The 18,669-nt window shown below is 36.7% G+C and overlaps 5 protein-coding genes across 9 annotated transcripts in view; 2 read left to right on the top strand and 3 right to left on the bottom strand.

Annotated features, from left to right (window-relative positions):
* Positions 1–282: 282 nt before the first annotated feature.
* Positions 283–4,214, bottom strand: San (Probable N-acetyltransferase san). 3 transcript variants are annotated; one of them, XM_076419994.1, is made up of 5 exons: positions 4,137–4,214; positions 1,803–1,848; positions 1,210–1,366; positions 957–1,123; positions 283–865 (listed from the first exon to the last, which is right to left on the bottom strand). In XM_076419994.1, exons 2-5 carry the CDS (start codon positions 1,808–1,810, stop codon positions 685–687), a joined length of 513 nt encoding a protein of 170 aa, XP_076276109.1. In that variant the 5' UTR covers positions 1,811–1,848; positions 4,137–4,214; the 3' UTR covers positions 283–684. The 3 variants fall into 3 exon arrangements, with proteins under 3 accessions (XP_076276109.1, XP_076276110.1, XP_076276108.1); XM_076419995.1 differs by having other exon boundaries at positions 4,171–4,189; XM_076419993.1 differs by lacking the exon at positions 4,137–4,214 and adding an exon at positions 1,929–2,146.
* Positions 4,035–8,315, top strand: LOC143207007 (peptidylprolyl isomerase domain and WD repeat-containing protein 1). Of its 2 annotated transcripts, XM_076419980.1 has the most exons (9): positions 4,035–4,318; positions 4,400–4,488; positions 4,784–4,886; positions 4,962–5,158; positions 5,747–5,940; positions 6,046–6,383; positions 6,681–6,870; positions 7,479–8,051; positions 8,133–8,315. In XM_076419980.1, the coding sequence occupies exons 3-9, from the start codon at positions 4,849–4,851 to the stop codon at positions 8,274–8,276; spliced, it is 1,674 nt and encodes a 557-aa protein (XP_076276095.1). In that variant the 5' UTR covers positions 4,035–4,318; positions 4,400–4,488; positions 4,784–4,848; the 3' UTR covers positions 8,277–8,315. The 2 variants fall into 2 exon arrangements, with proteins under 2 accessions (XP_076276095.1, XP_076276094.1); XM_076419979.1 differs by having other exon boundaries at positions 4,035–4,488.
* On the bottom strand, positions 8,273–13,129 carry LOC143207020 (mitochondrial pyruvate carrier 2). The gene is made up of 3 exons (XM_076419999.1): positions 8,797–13,129; positions 8,584–8,725; positions 8,273–8,484 (listed from the first exon to the last, which is right to left on the bottom strand). The coding sequence occupies exons 1-3, from the start codon at positions 8,894–8,896 to the stop codon at positions 8,340–8,342; spliced, it is 387 nt and encodes a 128-aa protein (XP_076276114.1). The 5' UTR covers positions 8,897–13,129; the 3' UTR covers positions 8,273–8,339.
* LOC143207018 (uncharacterized) lies at positions 9,352–11,288 on the top strand. The gene is made up of 4 exons (XM_076419997.1): positions 9,352–9,750; positions 9,834–10,072; positions 10,711–10,755; positions 10,854–11,288. Exons 1-3 carry the CDS (start codon positions 9,665–9,667, stop codon positions 10,722–10,724), a joined length of 339 nt encoding a protein of 112 aa, XP_076276112.1. The 5' UTR covers positions 9,352–9,664; the 3' UTR covers positions 10,725–10,755; positions 10,854–11,288.
* Positions 13,130–13,267: 138 nt separating the features above from the next.
* LOC143207010 (GTP-binding protein REM 1) overlaps positions 13,268–18,669 on the bottom strand; it is a 71,042-nt gene continuing 65,640 nt past the window's right edge. For both annotated transcript variants that reach the window (XM_076419986.1, XM_076419985.1), the window contains one exon: positions 13,268–14,897. In XM_076419986.1, coding sequence (XP_076276101.1) covers positions 14,662–14,897 — 236 coding nt within the window. In that variant the 3' untranslated portion in view covers positions 13,268–14,661. The remainder of the gene's footprint in view (positions 14,898–18,669) is intronic.

The following is an 18,669-nucleotide window of genomic DNA, read 5'->3' as shown; positions in this document are numbered from 1 at the left end:
TACTGTATTTTTAATAAGAATTATAATATTATATCTATTGCCTTTTTGTATATATTTATATTTAATATAAAATAATTGAGATCGATGGTGGCAACGGTACAAATACTGCTACATATTATTTATATATAATATACTGAAATCTATTGTACTTAAATGTTAAATTGCTACATGCTATATTCGAATGATGCTAAATAATTGAATGTCGTGAGAAACTCGGGCGGAAATACCGTTTTAGTTTTTTTAAACAGCGGATGAGGAGATGTGAAAAATCAAAACAGACACTTCTCAGTTTAAACATGATATACTATTATATTATACAGTATCATATTTTATTCAGCTGACAAACACATGAATTTTATAGATGTAAGATACTAATTAAACGAAATGAACTTAATGAAATCATACCAAAGAAGAAGACAATACGCATAATATTAATGATATAGAAATTTTCCTTGCTTTGAGAAGGTGTTAACAATTCATAGGGTTTATTAAGTTATATTTGTTTTTTACATGGAAGTACATTTGTATTTGTTAACTTTATTAAATTATTTATAAAATTCTAATTTTATAACTTATAACACATTGGGGAATAGAATAAAAATTATTTTATTACCAGACTGGGAGAACATACAGTTTTTTTGGATGTCATAAATTAATGATTAACGAATCTCTTTCTTCCTTTTTTTATTGGTTTACTTGTTGAATATTTGTTTGCTCTTTATTTATTCTAGGACGTAACGTTTTTTGTAGTACATGAGCGTCTGCAGGTTCTATTCTCTTATAATAGTGTTCCTTTGTCTCTACTATTTCAAATCCAAATTTTTTGTAAAAATCAATAGCTCCTTCATTACTTATTTGAACGTGACTACAAGCAAATGTTTAGTATATCAAAACTTTTCATTGTTAATAGATAACTTTATAGTTACTCTAAAATTAAATTATCTTTTGATACTTACAGGAAGATAGAATCAAAGTTTCCATCTTTGTTGACATAATTTAATACGTGTTGTACCATTACAGTACCAATTCCTAATCTTCTATAGGGATAAAGACATCCCAACGTCATAATATACAAACGCCTAGAGTTCTCTGAGGTATCTACTCGACAGCAAACTGCTCCGACCTGGTATAAATAATGAATTATTTTCTTCTAATAAATATTCTTTTCTTTATGAAAGATAATTCAATGTGAAAAATTGAAAACCATACCACTATATCATTATAATATGCAAGTTTCGCTAGTTCACCAGCTTCTAACACATCTTTGTAAAACTTCTCATTGTACGAGACTGGAAACACCACTTGGTTAAGAAGTTTTAGTTGTTTTATGTTGTGTGGGGTTACATCTCCTAGCTCTATCTTTGATCTGTAATTGAAGAATTCAAATTCCATTAAAAATCAATATCAAATAGACTTTGTTTATATTAATGTTAATCGATTATTGTTGAACGAAAATATGGGAATCTGTCAAATGCAAAAATTATATTAAATTCACGATGAAATATGTTTTGTACAATAAAACGTTGCGTTAGAAAAATCATTCTTTCCACAAAGTATATACCATAAGTATAATTCTTCCCCCAGATTTGAAATTACACGTTTTCAAGTAAACGTGCCCTTGAAAGTAGAAGTATTTACACCTTCGATGTGCTGTCAATTTTTGTAATTCACGAGTAGAGTAATAATTACCAAACAGTATCGCAAAACTGTACTTATATTGAAGTATAAAACAAATAATGAATGTTTCGAATCATTCGGCTTATGAAAGTAAAAATATAACCTCACAATTGTTTCGAGCTTACCTAGTCATATTAGGAAGTACCAGTTTTCTAAGGATTCGGAAATAAACTGTAACAACAAATTTTTAGGCTAATGGGTATTACAAGAAAAAATGTTAACAAATAATAATTTGTCGGTACTGCACTAACGTTGTACCGCTCAGTTCGTATCACACCGAAATCTTATTATACACTAAATACAGAACAGAATACGGTAGGGTAGGTTAAATGTGTTTTGTGCCTTCGAATTTTGATAGGTTTAAGAATACGCAACCGATTTCTATATATTTGATAATAATGTACGTATACGTGTTACAATTACAACAGTAAAAAAGAACATAAAGTATCTACAAGATAATACAAACAAAAATAACAGCAAATATTTTTACATTCATTTTATTACATTTCTATCTAAACTAAACCATACATATTTTATGTGCGTATGAAACTGTGTTTATAAAAGCCTTTTTTTTATAATCATCCTTTATCAAATTAAAACGACTTAACTGTTTAAATTCTATAATTATTTCATCGTCTCATATTAAATATTAATATTCCTTAATGACAGCAGATAATGCGTATATATAAATATAATTTAAATAGTACAATATAGAGGATTTACAGTAAATGTTCTATAAACGCGAAAATCTTTCAACGATAAACGCGAAAAAAATATCCCCTCCAAAGTAATACACTGACTCGGCTCGGTATATCGGTGTGAACCACTACATATTATCTGTATTATAGGCCATGAAAAAATTTCTCATTCATTATTATAATTTATAAATTTGCAATTCTAAAATACGATGTATACCCCGACAGCACAGTCTGCCCGAGCCCACCGTCGGACCCAGCTAGCCGAGCCCCAGCCCGACACGTTACGGGCTAACGCAATGCTTGGCTCAGCGTTGAGACCAAATCAGGACGATTTAGCCTGGCCCCTGTGCACAAAAGGGCGCGATTTTCACCTGCCGGGGGCTCGAGCCCAGAGCCTGACGGCCGGGCTGGGATTCAGCCTGTTTTTGAGAGGGCAGCACGGTATCACACTAATGTGGCCAATCAGTGCTTCGATTGGGCCCAACTTTTCTCGCGCATGCGCGACACAGGGCGGGTCGCATCAATGTGGCAGTACTTTGCAAATGCGTAGCAGTCTCCCTTGTTACCGACAAAAGTATAATAAGTTAATAAATAAGACCTTTGAGGGCGATTGCTGCCTAGATTGACCTTTATTTGGCGTTTTTGACTACTGAAAAAACCCGTGTTTGTATTATCACGCAATGAGAACGCGAATCCCGCACCCTTGCAATCTTGCTAATCGGCTGAATCCTAGCCCGGCCGGCAGGCCCTGGGCTCGAGCCCTCGGCAGGCGGAAAACGCGCCCTTTTGTGCACAGGGGCCAGGCTGAAACCGAGCCGGTGTGCCGTCGGGGTAGATAAATATAACTTTTTTATATCGCTATCGTTGTAAGAACTTTAGTAAAAAGACTGTCGATAATTTTTTATGTTATAATTCACGCTCAGGGTTTTGCTGTTCCCATTTATTCCTTACATCAGTGATCATCTTTAGCGTGGAACAGAACCTAAATACAACCTATTTACATCATCTTCAGTAGGAAATAGACCTCGGGCGTAAGCCCGAGTTATTGTTAGACCATATTGTATACTTATAGACCTGGCTTCAGATACAATATCGGTTTCGGTAGAATATCGGTTGTTTTCATCCATTTCGGTAGTATTATTTCGACAGGAATACCTCTATAATACACCGTGGTGGTGACATGTTATGCAAGATTTCTCGCGCATGCCCGGCGATTGTAGCCTCAGTAAAGTAAAATTCTCGATAAAATGGGGGACCTTGAATTGGCTTGAATTGAACACCCCGTAAAATATCGGTACTTTCCCGCCAATATAACTGCCCCAGGCAGAGTGCTTCGATTGAGCCCAACTTTTCTCGCGCATGCGCGCGGCGTTTTCAGCCTCAGTAACGCGAGCTTTTCGATAAAATGGGATTCCTTGAGCACCCCGCAGAACTTTAAAAAATTTATATGATTTGATTCTAAAAAATGAATGTATACCAGGTGTATTTGTGTATATTTTGTAACTCGTAGGACACGTCCTGGAGTTTTTTTGTGCAGTAAGATTATTTCGGTACATTCCCGCCAATATAACTGCCTCAGGGCCCTGGCCGCTCTGCTACCCAATAGTAGATACGTTACTGTTTTCTCGCGCCTGCGCGAGAAAATTTGGGCACAATCTTAGACCATATCTAAATAGATCTAAATCTACACAATCGAAGCACTGCCCCAGGTTTCCAGGTTTCCACTACCTCGTCATCATAATCATAATATAGATACGTTACTGTTTTAGACGTGCAAGGCCGAGAAATCTCTTGCACAATATAATATCTCACTCTCACTACTGACTGCACCGCCTCAGAATCATGCACTATGCACAGTCCCGTTTCCGTTCAGATTCAGAGTTCAGCGTTCAGGTTCAGGTTCAGTTCAGTTCAGTTCCGCTTCCGTTAGGTCCGTGATTGTGGTATGGTGTTCACGTAAATGTCAGTTTCAAGCAAAGCTTTTTGATTTTTTAAATATCCCCTTTTGTTGTAATAATGTCCAGCACCAAGAGAGAACATACAGAAAGCGATAATGAGGACGATTGGGTTGGACCATTACCTTCAGAAGCTGCACCACAGAAAAAACAGAAAGGTTCATAATCTCTTTTATTAGTTGTATTATTGTATACAAAAGTGAGATGAATAAAATCATATAAAACCCCTACATTTTTTATTTTATAAGACTGCAGTATTGTTCTCATTCTTAATCTTGATGTTATACATATAGTTTCTATTCAAAAACAAGATTTGAAGTTGTATTATGATCTATATTGTTATCACTTAACCCTGCACGATACTTTGCAAAACATAACTGCATGTATTGAATTATATGTGATCATGCTTCGATAAACATTGATAATGCAATGTTGGTTAATGTAATTTTGCAGTTTTGGAATATGAGCAAGTGTATATAGAGAATTTACCCTACTGCGAATGCTACGAGAAGTCTTACATGCATAGGGATGTGATTACTCACATTTTAGTCACAAAGTTAGTATATTATAGTCCTATTATTGATTGTTACCGAATGTATGACATCGTATTAATTTTTCTTTATTCCTGCAGGTCAAATTTTGTGATAACGGCTAGTTGCGACGGACATGTTAAATTCTGGAAGAAGCAAGACGAGCTCATTGAATTTGTTAAACATTTTCGTGCCCACTTAATGGCTATACAATCAATGGCAGCCAGCTGTAACGGTGTTCATGCATGTACAGTCAGTTTAGATAAAACGATCAAGATTTTCGATGTTATCAATTTCGGTAAGTATATCTACAATTCTAATCTGACATTCTGATGTACACCTGTTTAACGTTAAACCTACCACGAGGGGTCAAATAACCCATTTTAGATTTTTTATTTGATGGTCGCTAGCTTAGCGTTAAAGGGGTAAACTCGTTTTCAGGATTGCAAGGGTGCGAGATGCGTCTTCTTATTTCTCGATAATGCAAAGATGGGGGGTTTTCAGTAGTCAAAAGGCTAGATGGCTAGATGAAAGATCAGTTGAGGCCGCGATCGCCCTCGAAAGTCCTATTTTTACGTTTACAAGGCGTAATTTGCATTATTCGGAAGCATACAGTTGCGCATGTAGCTTTTTCTATAAAGCTGAGACAGCTACATGCTGCCGAATAATGCAAACTATGCCTCGTAAACGTAAAAATAGGACTTTCGAGGGAGACAGCGGTTAGATTGATCTTTTATTTAGTGCTTTTGACTACTGAAAAACCCCATCTTTACATTATCGAGAAATGAGACAGCGCACCCTGTGGAATCCTGGAAACGGGTCTACCCCCTTAACTAATTGAATTTCTGTTGAATATATAATTGATATGATTGAATTCCTGTTGAAGATATGATTAATATGATCAAAATGGACTTTATACCTCTGTGTTCTGAATGGATATATTCAGCGGGAGATGCAATATCTGCTCTGGCAGTCTCAGCTCAAGAATCGAACAAAATTTTCGTTTACGATGGACAAGGAACTGGAACGCCATTGCATGTCTTTGAAAGATTACACACTAAGCCTGTTGTTGCCATGAAGGTAGGTCAAATTAGTCTGTTTATTTGCAGAATAATCCTGTTAATTACATAAATTTATTTACTTTAAATATACTCCTGCTAATCACATTGATCTATTTATTTGCAGTACAATTCTGCTTTCGAAACGTGCATTTCTGTGGACAAAGCAGGAATCCTAGAATATTGGACAGGACCTAAAATGGAGTACAAGTTTCCCAAATGTGTTACGTTCGAGTCAAAGTTGGACACAGATTTGTTTGAATTTGCAAAGAACAAGACTTATCCGTGTGGTTTAGCTGTATCTCCAGATGGTAAGAAGTTTGCTTCACTGAGCGGAGATAGGAAAGTCAGAGTGTTCAATTTTCGCAGTGGAAAATTGTACAGGGTGTTCGACGAAACGCTGCAGAGATTTACAGAGTTGCAGCAAATGACACAGCAGCTGCCAAATATGGAATTTGGCAGAAGGTATGTTGTTTATTAATACTAGGTTTACGGAGCTCTAGAAATAACTATTTCATATTATTCTATAAACATAACAAGTATGTGTCTATCCAAATTGTTGGCCATTTTTCCAATAATACATACCCCAAGAAATAAATTTGGTAAATAATTTCTCAGGGAAACATCTTTACAATCTTAATAATCGTAAATTAAGAATATTAGAACCAGTTATTTTGACGGGTTCCCGTAAACCTAGTGTTAAGAAAATTCATTTATCTATAAATTATATACTTAATTTAACCGTCTTTGTGTAATTTTTAGGATGGCAGTTGAAAGAGAGTTGGACAAAACGGAAACCAACTTGGGTAATATAGTGTTCGATGAATCTGGTTATATGATTTTGTACAGCACAATGTTAGGAATCAAAATTGTAAATTTGTACACGAATCGGTGCGTTAGGATTATGGGGAAGCCTGAAAATATTCGTCCCATGCAGCTAGCCCTGTTCCAGGTATTTATATTAACATAAATATTAGATTAGTGCAAAACTTCTGCACGGATTTTATATGTACACTATTGCTCAAAAGTACTTATGTGGACACTTGCGAAATGTGCAACGCAACGCCTAAAAGTTACTTCAGCATCTAAAATAGTGACTAAAATCGATCTTTATTACTTTCTTATCGAATATCTAACGTTTTAAGTTAAAAACTACGTATGTGGAAACTTACCAAAGATTAAATACGAGATTCGTCGACGTATCCACCGCGATTAGTTATTACCGCTTGCACTTCATCGCGGCAATCTTTCTATTAGTATTTTATCATTAGTATTTGTCTAATACAGCTGGTTAACGTTTGGCCGTTTAAAAACGGATGACCCTGTATAATTTGTACATAAAAATAAATTCTATTGTGCTATGATACCACAATATGCATAATAATAATAACTAAAAGTGACAAAATTGTTCTAAATATTTTTTTCTATTAACTTAAACTACGTTTTGTAGAGAAAAAGGAAGTTTCCGCACACTTTTGAGCGGTAGTGTACAACATACAACGTTCCTAAACCTCTGCAATTGTTAATGTAATCATTTTCATATGTTTGTGAAACACAAAGGGAAAGGCGAGGAGAACAGCAGCTGTGACCGTAGAAATGGAAGCATCAGAGAACCCCACGCTGGAACTGAACCGTCCTGATCCCACTCTGTTCTGTACAGCTCACAAGAAGAATAGATTTTACATGTTCACGAGACGGGAACCGGAAGACACAAAGAGTCAAGAGTGCGACAGAGATGTCTTCAACGAGAGACCGTCGAAGGAAGATATTATATCTTCTACAGAGGCCACGAACATGCAAAAGATCTTCGATACCGCCATTATTCACACAACACTCGGAGACATTCACGTGAATCTGTTTGGCAAAGACGTTCCGAGGACAGTAGAAAATTTCTGCGTTCATTCGAAGAACGGCTACTACAATGGACACGTGTTCCATAGGGTAATCAAAGGGTTCATGATCCAAACAGGTGATCCTACCGGAACTGGTACGGGTGGAGAAAGTATATGGGGAGGGGAATTCGAGGATGAATTTAAATCCCATTTGAAGCATGATAGACCGTATACTTTGAGCATGGCGAACGCGGGACCAAACACGAATGGCAGTCAGTTTTTTATTACTTTGACGCCAACTGTAAGTTATTAATACAATATTATTAATCGAAAAGTGAGTCGGTACCGTGGAATGTGTCATTTTAATGAATATCTTTTTCAGCCTTGGTTGGACAACAAGCATACAGTATTCGGTAGGATAGTAAAAGGCATGGAGGTTGTACAAAATATCAGTCAGGTGAAAACGAATCCAAAAACTGATAAACCTTACGATGACATTCGGATAGTCAGTGTCAGTGTAAAATAATAATTATTATACAATAAAAATCTGCAATATATTTTTATACATTTCCGTCTTTGCGATATTCGTTCACTTTCCCGTTGAACCTTCCAGTTTTGATTCTTTTTTTCGTTGATATATAATGCCTCTTACGAAGTTGTACGCGCTTGTCAAACATGTAAACGCGTTTACGGCGAATAAGTTGTAATTCTTTGGTATAATTATCAATGAATATCTGTAGAATAATTGATTATTGTTAACAGTTGGTTTGATTAATTTAATTGTTTATTGACGAGGAATTTATTGCGGTTTGTGTGTAGTTGTTTTTATATACCTGGACCAAATAGCGCCTGTTACCATAAGACTCGCAGTTTGACTTAGGGAAATCGTGTTTGCGGGTCGTTTAATATCTCCTATTCCTGCTGCCACTAAACCCCATTTAAAAGTTGGGGCCCAAAAGAATACAGTCGTCGGACCTAGACTTATTAATATTGAATAAAATATGTTTTCAAACATTGATCGTTGTTTATTGAGAATGGTTACCAACCTGCAGGATGTAAAAAAACCGTACGCAATTTTCGTGGTAGAAAACAAGATATTCTATACATAAGTTGTTGATAAAGTTTTCCTTTTTTTGGCCTTTGCATGGCAGACCAACAATTGTTACTTTCAAATATCCATAATTTCAACTACTTATTTGAATCTGTTCGCAATTTGTAATCGCGAATCAAAAAATAAGCTTGCCAATTGTTATTAAAAATATTACCTACTGCATATATACACAGAGAGGAAAATATACATATCCTCTCTGTACACGCGTGTATTACAACATCGTGCCGGAATTAACATTGCGTCTTATGGGAGAAGCGGCACGAATCATTGAGTGCTGTAATGAATATCCATCATTTTTCATTTTGCATGAATAAATTATCTTTATTGTACAATACAGACACAGAGGATTCTCCAGTATAGAACCACCAATTTTTTTAGCCTTTGAATAACATTTTCATTGAATATTGAGCCATCCACGATCACAATAACGCGTGCAGTGCCGCTAGAATCCACTAGAATCGGTCAAGACTAGTCCATTTTTCCTCCGTATTAGTATGGTCATCAGAGAGGGGGTAAAATGTATTCCCCTCGATTACCCCGATCTGGCGGCACTGTTACCTACGACATTTCTAGATAATGACCATTCTTTCGCGATGTTTGCGATTCGATTATGTTTCGGTTCTCCAAATTATCCGCTGTCACACGTCTCGAATCTCACAAAAATATAACGAAAAAAATTCAAAATTAATTCGAGTAATGGCGTGGCACATTTAAGAACATATATTTAAGCAGCTAATAACAAAACCTAACGAAGTCAAATTTTCAAACATTGAAACGCAGGATAACACTTATCGGAATTCAAAATGTGTTGCAATGGCCAGAAGAATAAGGTTTCCTGTTGGAACGACATGGAAGAATTAAAATACTTGATGTGTGCCATCGAGTGTTGGTCTGTACAATTTCACACAGCGATTTTTACACATACATATTTTACATTTTAGTTGCATTATTGTTGTTGTGGAATTTTTTTAGTCAATGTCCAAAAATACCACCACCGCCCGTGTGTACGATGTTGTTGCCACCAAGGATTGAAGAGCTACCTGCTTACATTCCTCCTCCAGCCCCTTGTTGTCCTCCACCTCCTTGTTGTCCTCCACCCAAGCCATGTCTTCCTCTATGCATTGGTCCTTTCCCTGCACCCCCTTTGAGATGCCCTCCATGTCCTCCAAAACCCTGTTGTCCACCATGTTGTCCTCTACCTTGTTATCCAGGTAAGTGTACATCACACAGGGCGAGTCTCGTAATATGACGATCTCACAAATACGGTAAAGTCGCGATCGAGCTCCCTGAGGATCTCCACGATCACTGTCCCTTCGCCTACCCCTCCTACTAGCGTGCGTCCCCGCGAGGGGCCAAGAAGACGCAGCCATAAAAAAATTGTATAATCACAATCTCCGTTTTCCTGCTCAGAACAGGCGATGGGAGCTAGATCACTACTTTACTGTAACTCGTAAGTTATTTGTCGTACGACAAAATGTTTTCAACAAAAGCTGCATGCTTTCCTGGGGACATACAAGTGCTCTAATCTGTTTTTTTATTACTTTGATTTTTTATCGAGATATCAGGGTCACCTTCAGATTTTTAAATGGAATGCCTAATGGTTTGTAAATTTAATAAATTATGAAATTCTGCGTAAAAAAGTGTTATACAAAGTGGGGCTTAAATACTTACTCAGAGGAAGTTATTTTCTACACAAAATACAATTTGGTCGACTTCGAAATGATCCTCGACTATTATACTACTAATTTCTATGTGTAATTTTTAGTCCTTGGATTGTAGTCTATAACAATTTTTACATGCGAGCGTTGTAAATGATAAATTGTTGTGCATATTATTGATTTGTTTGTAGGCCCCTACTGTTAGACATTGCTGAAGCTAACCGAAGATTACACAAGTAAGTAGCATTTGCTTGTTCAGGGAAAGCTTTGAAAAAGCACAAAGAATTATTGAATAACAATTTATATCACCTACTTTTATTGATTTTCATTCCAGGACTACCTGATTTTGTCCACACGTGCGATCGAAGTACCAATTCAGAAAACTATCTTGTATATGTAAATTAAATGCGATTGATGTTGCTTGTAAATAATGGTTGAAAAAATATAAACAATACGAACAATTTGTGAAAGCTACAAGAACAATCAAAATACGAAATGATTTTACACAAGAATTTTATTTGGATTTGATACGGTCCCTTGGGTCGGCGCTTAAAGTAACACTTATTTCTTAATGGATCAATTCGATAGAGAACGCTCGAATCACTTAAACTGTTAAGCCTAGTTTCGATAAATTTAAAAGATTTTATACAATAGCAATAGAAGAATGACTAATATTTTACAATGAAATTATCGCGTTCTTCACGAACGAAGAACATCCTTTCCATCTTTCCAATGGAAAACGTATTGAAAAGGCCGGAACAAAGAAGTTCGCAAATAATTCACGATCAATTACCAATGAATTTGCAACCATGTACATGCACATCGTTATCTTTCGTTAGTCGTCTTGAAAATAGAATATTCGTTCTTATTCCTTCAGCAGAGACTAAAAAGAGGAACTCATTGCTAACTGATCGACACTCAACGCTCGCAAATATTCTTCCTCTTTTGCGTACACTGTACACTGTACGTTGTATACATAGGTCCGTGTGAACTTTATATTCTACGTACAGCAAACTATTTAGAAATGAAATTATAATGCTAGTATAATTAGTGGTGCAATCATTGGCGAAGTTTCCGTTTACGATTCCGGTTACTACAAAAGATCCTAATCTAGCTTTCCGAGGAAAGTATTTCAAAAAATCCTTGTCCGCAAGGAGTCAAATTATGTTAATGTCTTTTGCAAGACTTAATTATATGACCATGGGTGTGCGAGAACCCGAAAATTTCAAGATTCTCGGGTTTACCGGGATTCTCGAAAAAGTAGAGATTCTCGATATATAATTTATTCCTAATATATTTATAAATATATTATATACCTAATATAGTATATCTTGTATCTATATCTATATAAATAAAAATCAAATGCTGTTCGTTGGTAAGCGCATCACTTGAGAACGGCTGGATAAGAAAAATTGGAAAAGTATCACGGAAAAATGGAAAATTCGGGAAAAACTAAAAGTGCTTTTAAAATCATATTTCAATACAACAACAAAAACGAACGTCGTAGCTTTTAATCAATATTTCAATAGAAATTTACATTATCGACGTCTGTTTGCATTATCGACATTATAAACATTCGCTAACCCTTCTCGCGAGCTCACAAAGCGAGCGAGCTACAACAACCCTACTCGCGAAGCTCGCGAGCAACAACTCCCCTCTAGTATAATATAAATATTTAATTATTATACAAAATTCTTTTCATTGAAAAGAATGTTGTCCATCACTAATTCTTTTCGAAAGTGTCACATGTATGTAGACAGTGGATTTTTATGTAAAATAAAAGTTTCTACTTGATTGGCAATCAACTGGAGTGGATTAAAAATTTGTTTTCTTTCTTTGTTAGTATGTTTATATGCCAAATGTTTTTGCTGATTCGAATTGCACCTATTCTTCTACGTAATAAATGCATAAAGATCCGCTGTCTAGCCATGTGATATTCTCGAAATTTTCGGGAAACTCGATTCTTTCGGGGATCTCGATATTTTCGGAACACGACCATCGGGTTCCCGCACACCCCTACTTACGACGCAACGGTCCCTCTATACGCAGAGTGTCGATAAATTAAATAAAAATTGTTAAATGACATCATATATCCGCAAATACTTAATTATTATCTAAAAAATGATGAACATTTTAAAAATATTTCACTGAAACGTTACATATGTACTGGAATTCAATATTTCCCTGCAACAAACGTCGATGTTTAGTTTGAGGCTACCCTGCGTGCAAACGGCGAGCAGAGAAGTTCAACTTCGGAATTGAAATTAAAACGGGAAGAGAGAACGATCGTGACGATATCGATCGAAATCAATTTTCGCGGACGAAAAGCCGGGAAGACAGAGTACCGTGATTACGTGACCGGAATTCATCTTAACAAGGATTCAATGCGAGGAAACGTTTCTCAAGGAGAGAGCTCGAGGACCAAGTCGTCTGCAAATAATCAAGATTATTTCGAGCAAGAGGAAAGAGCACGGAAATTTCAATTGCGAACCTTTTCCTCCTCTGTGTACTTTGCTCCGGTGGGCTTCGAAAACTACGAGCTACATTTAAATTGTTTTGACGGAAAAAAACTCAAGAAATTCCCGCCATTTTTTTGTGCAATTGTTCCGTTCAATGTGGCTCGCACAATTGTTGGTACACAATACCATCGCTCCTAATTACATCCGCTGATGAAATGATTATTGTTCGCGCAAAATTGAATTCCTTTTTACAAAGTCGTTGTTGTCGTAGACCACAAATTGAATAAAAGTGAATGATCAATATTCTATGAGAAATTAATATTCGTCTCTGAAAGCAATTATCGATATGACACAACGCCAATGGTCTCGTTCGATTATTTACTAGATTATCGATCGTACTTTTCTATCGTCGCTAAGCGTTAATCGTACATTTTAAAATATTCTTCGCAGCGTTCCAATACTGTCTCATACGAGGCGTCCAACGACGAGCCCTAGATTCGCGTATCGTCTCTCGGGATCGACGTTCCTCGTTCGATTCGATGGAAAATGTCTCGAAGGATATCGCCTGTGAATTTACAAAACGGCACGGTTGCATTCCTTCAATTTCATTTCTTCTTAAAACTCGTCGTTTTAGGGAAATGCTTCTACGACATTCGCCACCCTTCAATATCTCCGATCCTCCCCCGAAAAGTATTCACCCGTTCCAAGAAAAATATTTTCTTCTCTTTCTGCGAGATCACCTCCCGAAAAATCTCTTTTGGACGCCGCATATTTTCGCCAGAAGAAGAATCTTACATATTTAGATATTTCGTTTTACAGTAGGACCTCCATCATCCTGGTCTTTCGTTGTCTAAACGATTCATCGTACAGTAATATCGAATTTAAATATATAATAGCGAAAAGTAAATTCTTTTCCAAAGTTCTTTAATGTCGCAAATAAAATACATATCATTTTAGAAGAAGGTATTCGAGAAAATATTGTTGTGTAACCTGCGCAGATTTTTACTCGGAATAAATCGACCACAACCATTTCGAAAACAATTTAATTGTATTACAAATGTTGGCCGGTCTACTGTATACACGCAGTTCGATTTTACGCACACAGTAGTCGAGAAACGCTATTGTCACGCATAAAGTGAAGCAATTCTACAAAAATCATCTTCGACGGAAAAATGATCGATAAAACATAACTATTGTCCAGTAGTTATTGAACATTATTGAATATTATTGAACACATTAAAATGGCGCCGTACTAGGAGTTGCAACGTGTACTGTTCGAGTAATCATTACACAATGAATTTAAACTCTTAAACAAAGTGGAGCTAGAAGATAATAAATCGGATAACAATCTGTGTACATTCTTTTATAAATATTCCCACGACAGAAAAAATTCTTTAAAATAAATTAAAATTAGATGCGTAGAAAAATAATGATCGAGCACATTAAAATGGCGTCGACTACTAGGGGTTGCAGCGTGTACTGTTCAAGTAATCATCACACAATGAATTTAAACTCTTAAACAAAGTGGAGGTAAAAGATAATAAATCGGATAACAATCTGTGTACATTCTTCTATAAATATGCCCGCGACAAAATGATCTCGAAAGAAGAACTGAAAGTATAGCTATCACTTTATGTGTCGTAACGATAACGGAACTTCCGTTCAGAGTTTCTTTGGGCAACGTTACAGGATGAAGAGATTCTCACAGCTCTTCGTTTTCCTTTTAAATCCCAGCAGGTGCTTCAAGATCCTTCTGCGGTGCTTGCTTCTCCGCCGTCTGGTCGCTTGATCTCGATCCCGTTGCGGATTCAGCTTGATCTGTGCCAAAATGCCGACCAATAGCTCGTCCACGTGGTGCGCCAGCCCCGAGGAAGTTTCGATGAATTTGCAACCGCAGTTGTTCGCCAAACGTCGGCCAGCTGCGGGAACATTCAATTGAAAATTTGTTAGACAACTTCGACCACTATATTTGCAAATTCTATTAACACCGTATTCGCATTTGTCCTGGAACTTATCACAGCAAAGTTGTATCGTGCCACTTGAGCAATTTCGGGTCCTCATTGAAATCTATTGCATTAACAATGACTAATTTATTCGTTATTCGAATTCTGGAAGCTCTCGAAAATCATTTCAACCCCTAAATTAAGCCTCGCCCGTCCCTCGTGTCAATTTGACACAGTTTTGCTGAAATAAGTTACACATACTGTTCTGTTATTTGTAGGTTTCCCCCGAAGGTTTTATACTTTTAGTGCGAAACACACACATGGTCGGGAAACCTAAGATGTAAATGTTAACACATCAATTTGAAAAAAAAAATCGAGAAACAACTGTTTACTTTGTTATTTATTAGTAGACTGCGGGTCTTCACGCATTTATGGCATCTGAAAATTCTTAAACAATGCTACAACCGGCCTCGGCCAACCCAAATGGTTTCACGGACCAGTTTGATAAACATGCTTTTAAAAAATGTAATACAAATATAAAATGAATAAAACTTTATTGTTATACGTCGCACTTGCGCATTTTAACAATGACTCGTGCAAAATTTTTCATTTATTTAATATCTTTTGTACACATACAACGAGAAACAAAAGTTTCAATAGAAATGTAAAATCGCCCGGCGGGCCGCGTGTTGGCCAGGCCTGTGCTACAATGTAAAATTCGATAGAATTTAGTAGGATTTTTGTTTGTTTTAGATCTCTACGGAGGCTGTTCGCATGAAAAATAGGATTTTATCCCATTCCACGTGCTTAAAATTCGTCTATAAAAAGCTGGAAATTGCATGAACATCCACAGTCGATTTATTAGACTCGGTTCGTGAAATGAGGGATGGACGAGGATTAATAAAATTCATTCGAGTATAACAAGATACTGACATTTACCACAAGATTTCATTTCCATCTAATTCCTGTCATAAAAGGGTGCATTAACTGAATAATACGAACAACATGCATTCTCGTGTTAACTCTTAATTGTACTGCAATTTGGGCACTATACTCGATTTCACGAAAGTCATTAATGGATTAATACGACGAATAATGGGGTCTCATCGACGTAAACATCGCACGATAATCGTGTTAATTCTTCCCGAATTTACTGTTCGAATTGAATTTTGTTTACTACATTGTTTTCGTGGTTTTGCTAAAATAAGCTTCGCTCATCCGGAAGCTATTTCTTCCTCCATTTTTAGCCACGCTCTGTAGCGATTGGTTTCCGTATCGAAGTGAAACAAGGTGAGGAGCCGTATCTAATAATAAATGTATAAACAAAGGAGTGAAATCACGGACATTGAGGCGGGACAGATTTGGGGTAATGCCACTCGAAAGAGGTCTCTCGACGGAAATCGATTTTATAGAACGAAGGTATTGGGTCGTGCAATAAGTTCGCTCGGATTTCGACAATATGTAGGGTAACCGTGGGAGCCAAGTGGAATCGGAAAGTGAACAGACCTCGGTAGTGCATCATTATGTGCTCATATTGCCTCATTCGCCGCAATTACATCGAAATTTCCACCGGACGAAATAATACGCGGAAAATAAAATATGAGTCCTCTCGACCCTGCGATGTGTTCCACTGTCGAATTTATTATGAAACTAGCATAATTTCCGACGAAAAAATTCATTTGTTTTACCACGCTTATATTAGCTTGCCGAGTTGTCGTTGTTGTATGCGTCAAATCTTGTAATCGAATTTTAAACCACTTCCCGATGAGCTAGAGACTTGAAACTTTAAACATAGCTCAGAACTGGATGACAATGCAATATTAAAAAAAGAAATTTAAAAAGAAAAACTGTGCGTGTAGGAGAAAAAAATTTTAATATTAACCGTGACACTTCGCCGCGCGACGTTCGGTACATAGTACGTCATCGCGTTCAGCGATCCCCACTCCGCGCGCCAGCGCTCCCCACTCCACTGGCCCATTTCGCACTAAGTTCCTTGAAATTGGAAACGAGATTTCTCATTCGTCTTGGTAGATTCTCTAACTGTTTCAAAGAGAAAAAACCTATTCCAAGAGAAGATTAAATGTATAGGACGTCTGCCACGTGTTCAAGATGGCGACAAAAGGAAAAATGGCAGTGTACGGTCGCCGGAGAGATACTGGCAAGGGCTTATGCACGCGTTGAGACATTTTATGCGAACATCCACCCACATACTAGGTCTTCTACTAAGTCTTATCTGCGGGCTAGTCGGGTCTTTTGTCTTCCATTGGCTCGGAAATTTAGCAACGGTTCGTAACAGACTCGAGTCCCATTAGTTCGGTTGCTGAACATTGCGGTTCCCGACATCGCAGGATCGCAGTGTTGCTACACGAAGTTTTCTTGTTCTAGCAGAGGCTCGCAAAGAAACGAGCGTTTGCCAAACACGGGAATTTACGTGGAAAATCGTAAAATCACTTTTCTCACATTTTTATGAAGCTCTGAACCTTTCCGACTTACTCGTTTAACTCCAAGACTAATTCTCAAAGGATTTTATATTCACTTTGACGAAATATTCTTAAAGAATAACAATCTTCTTCATAAAGAACGATAGAGCCAAGTGAACACAGTTCCAGTCAATGTAACATATTCCCGTCTTTATGGCAGCATCAGAGAGATGGTTCAGTCGTATCTGGGTGACCAGAAATCGTCTGGTGTGATATCAGCTATATGCAGTAGCTGTCGAACATCCTGTTATGCCGTTGGTAGCAACTTGGTCAACCCGACAAGGCTCGAGACGTAATACATAATACCCGGTATAGATAAGGGGTCGCGATATTCTATGCCGTTCTATGGAATACATGACGTAACCGTTCGTCCACAATGTGCTAAGATTCCGTGGATCGTACATGCAAATCTGTGTACAGTGCTTGTGACATTTTTAGAATGGCAGTTGGAAGAGAGTTGGACGAAACAGAAACGATGAATCTGGTTAGGAATCAAAATTGCAAATTTGTACACGAATCGGTGCGTCAGGATTATGGGGAAGCCTGAAAATATTCGTCCCTTGCAGCTAGTCCTATTTCAGGTTTACTTATCTATATTCATAATTGCCAGGTTCTATCCTCTGCTGTAATGGTAAAAAATCTCGAAACACAGAAAGCTAAATATAGAAAGCTAAAATTTGGTACACAGACAGCCCAAAGGGATGCATCAATGTGATTTTATCCCGGACGGGCTTCAGGATTAATTGCTAAAATTAAATAGTAAAATAATCTCGAAACTAAAAGTAAAATATATAAGAAAAACTTTTTAAAAACCACGCTTATATTAAAATGCACTAAATAGGAGAAAATAATGTTTATCCTGGTGCTCCTTAAAATATCGAATCCAGTTAAATGATTAATAATATTTTTCCCCAAAATTTTCAGCAAATTAGTTCATTTTCTGTTATAAAATTAGTGTCGGAATAGGTAGAAAAATTTAATATAAATTTACATACAATCATGACATTGGTGACTATAAAAATAAAAGCGTGGAGCGTCCACGAAGATTACGTCAATATAGTTTAGCGGTCCACGCTTTTATTTTTATAGTCACTAATATGTCATGATTTTATCGAAATTTATATTTAAATTTTTCCATGTATTCTCACACTAATTTTATAACAGAAGAAATTTTGAACTAATTGCTGAAAATTTTGGGGAAAATTATTAATAATCATGTAACTGGATTCGGTGTTTTATGGAGAACCAGGTAAAACATTATTTTCTCC

Source organism: Lasioglossum baleicum, chromosome 3 (assembly GCF_051020765.1).
Source record: "Lasioglossum baleicum chromosome 3, iyLasBale1, whole genome shotgun sequence".
Taxonomy (NCBI): Eukaryota; Metazoa; Arthropoda; class Insecta; order Hymenoptera; family Halictidae; genus Lasioglossum; species Lasioglossum baleicum.
The sequence above is the reverse complement of the archived record's forward strand: the minus strand, read 5'-3'. Positions and strand labels throughout refer to the sequence as shown.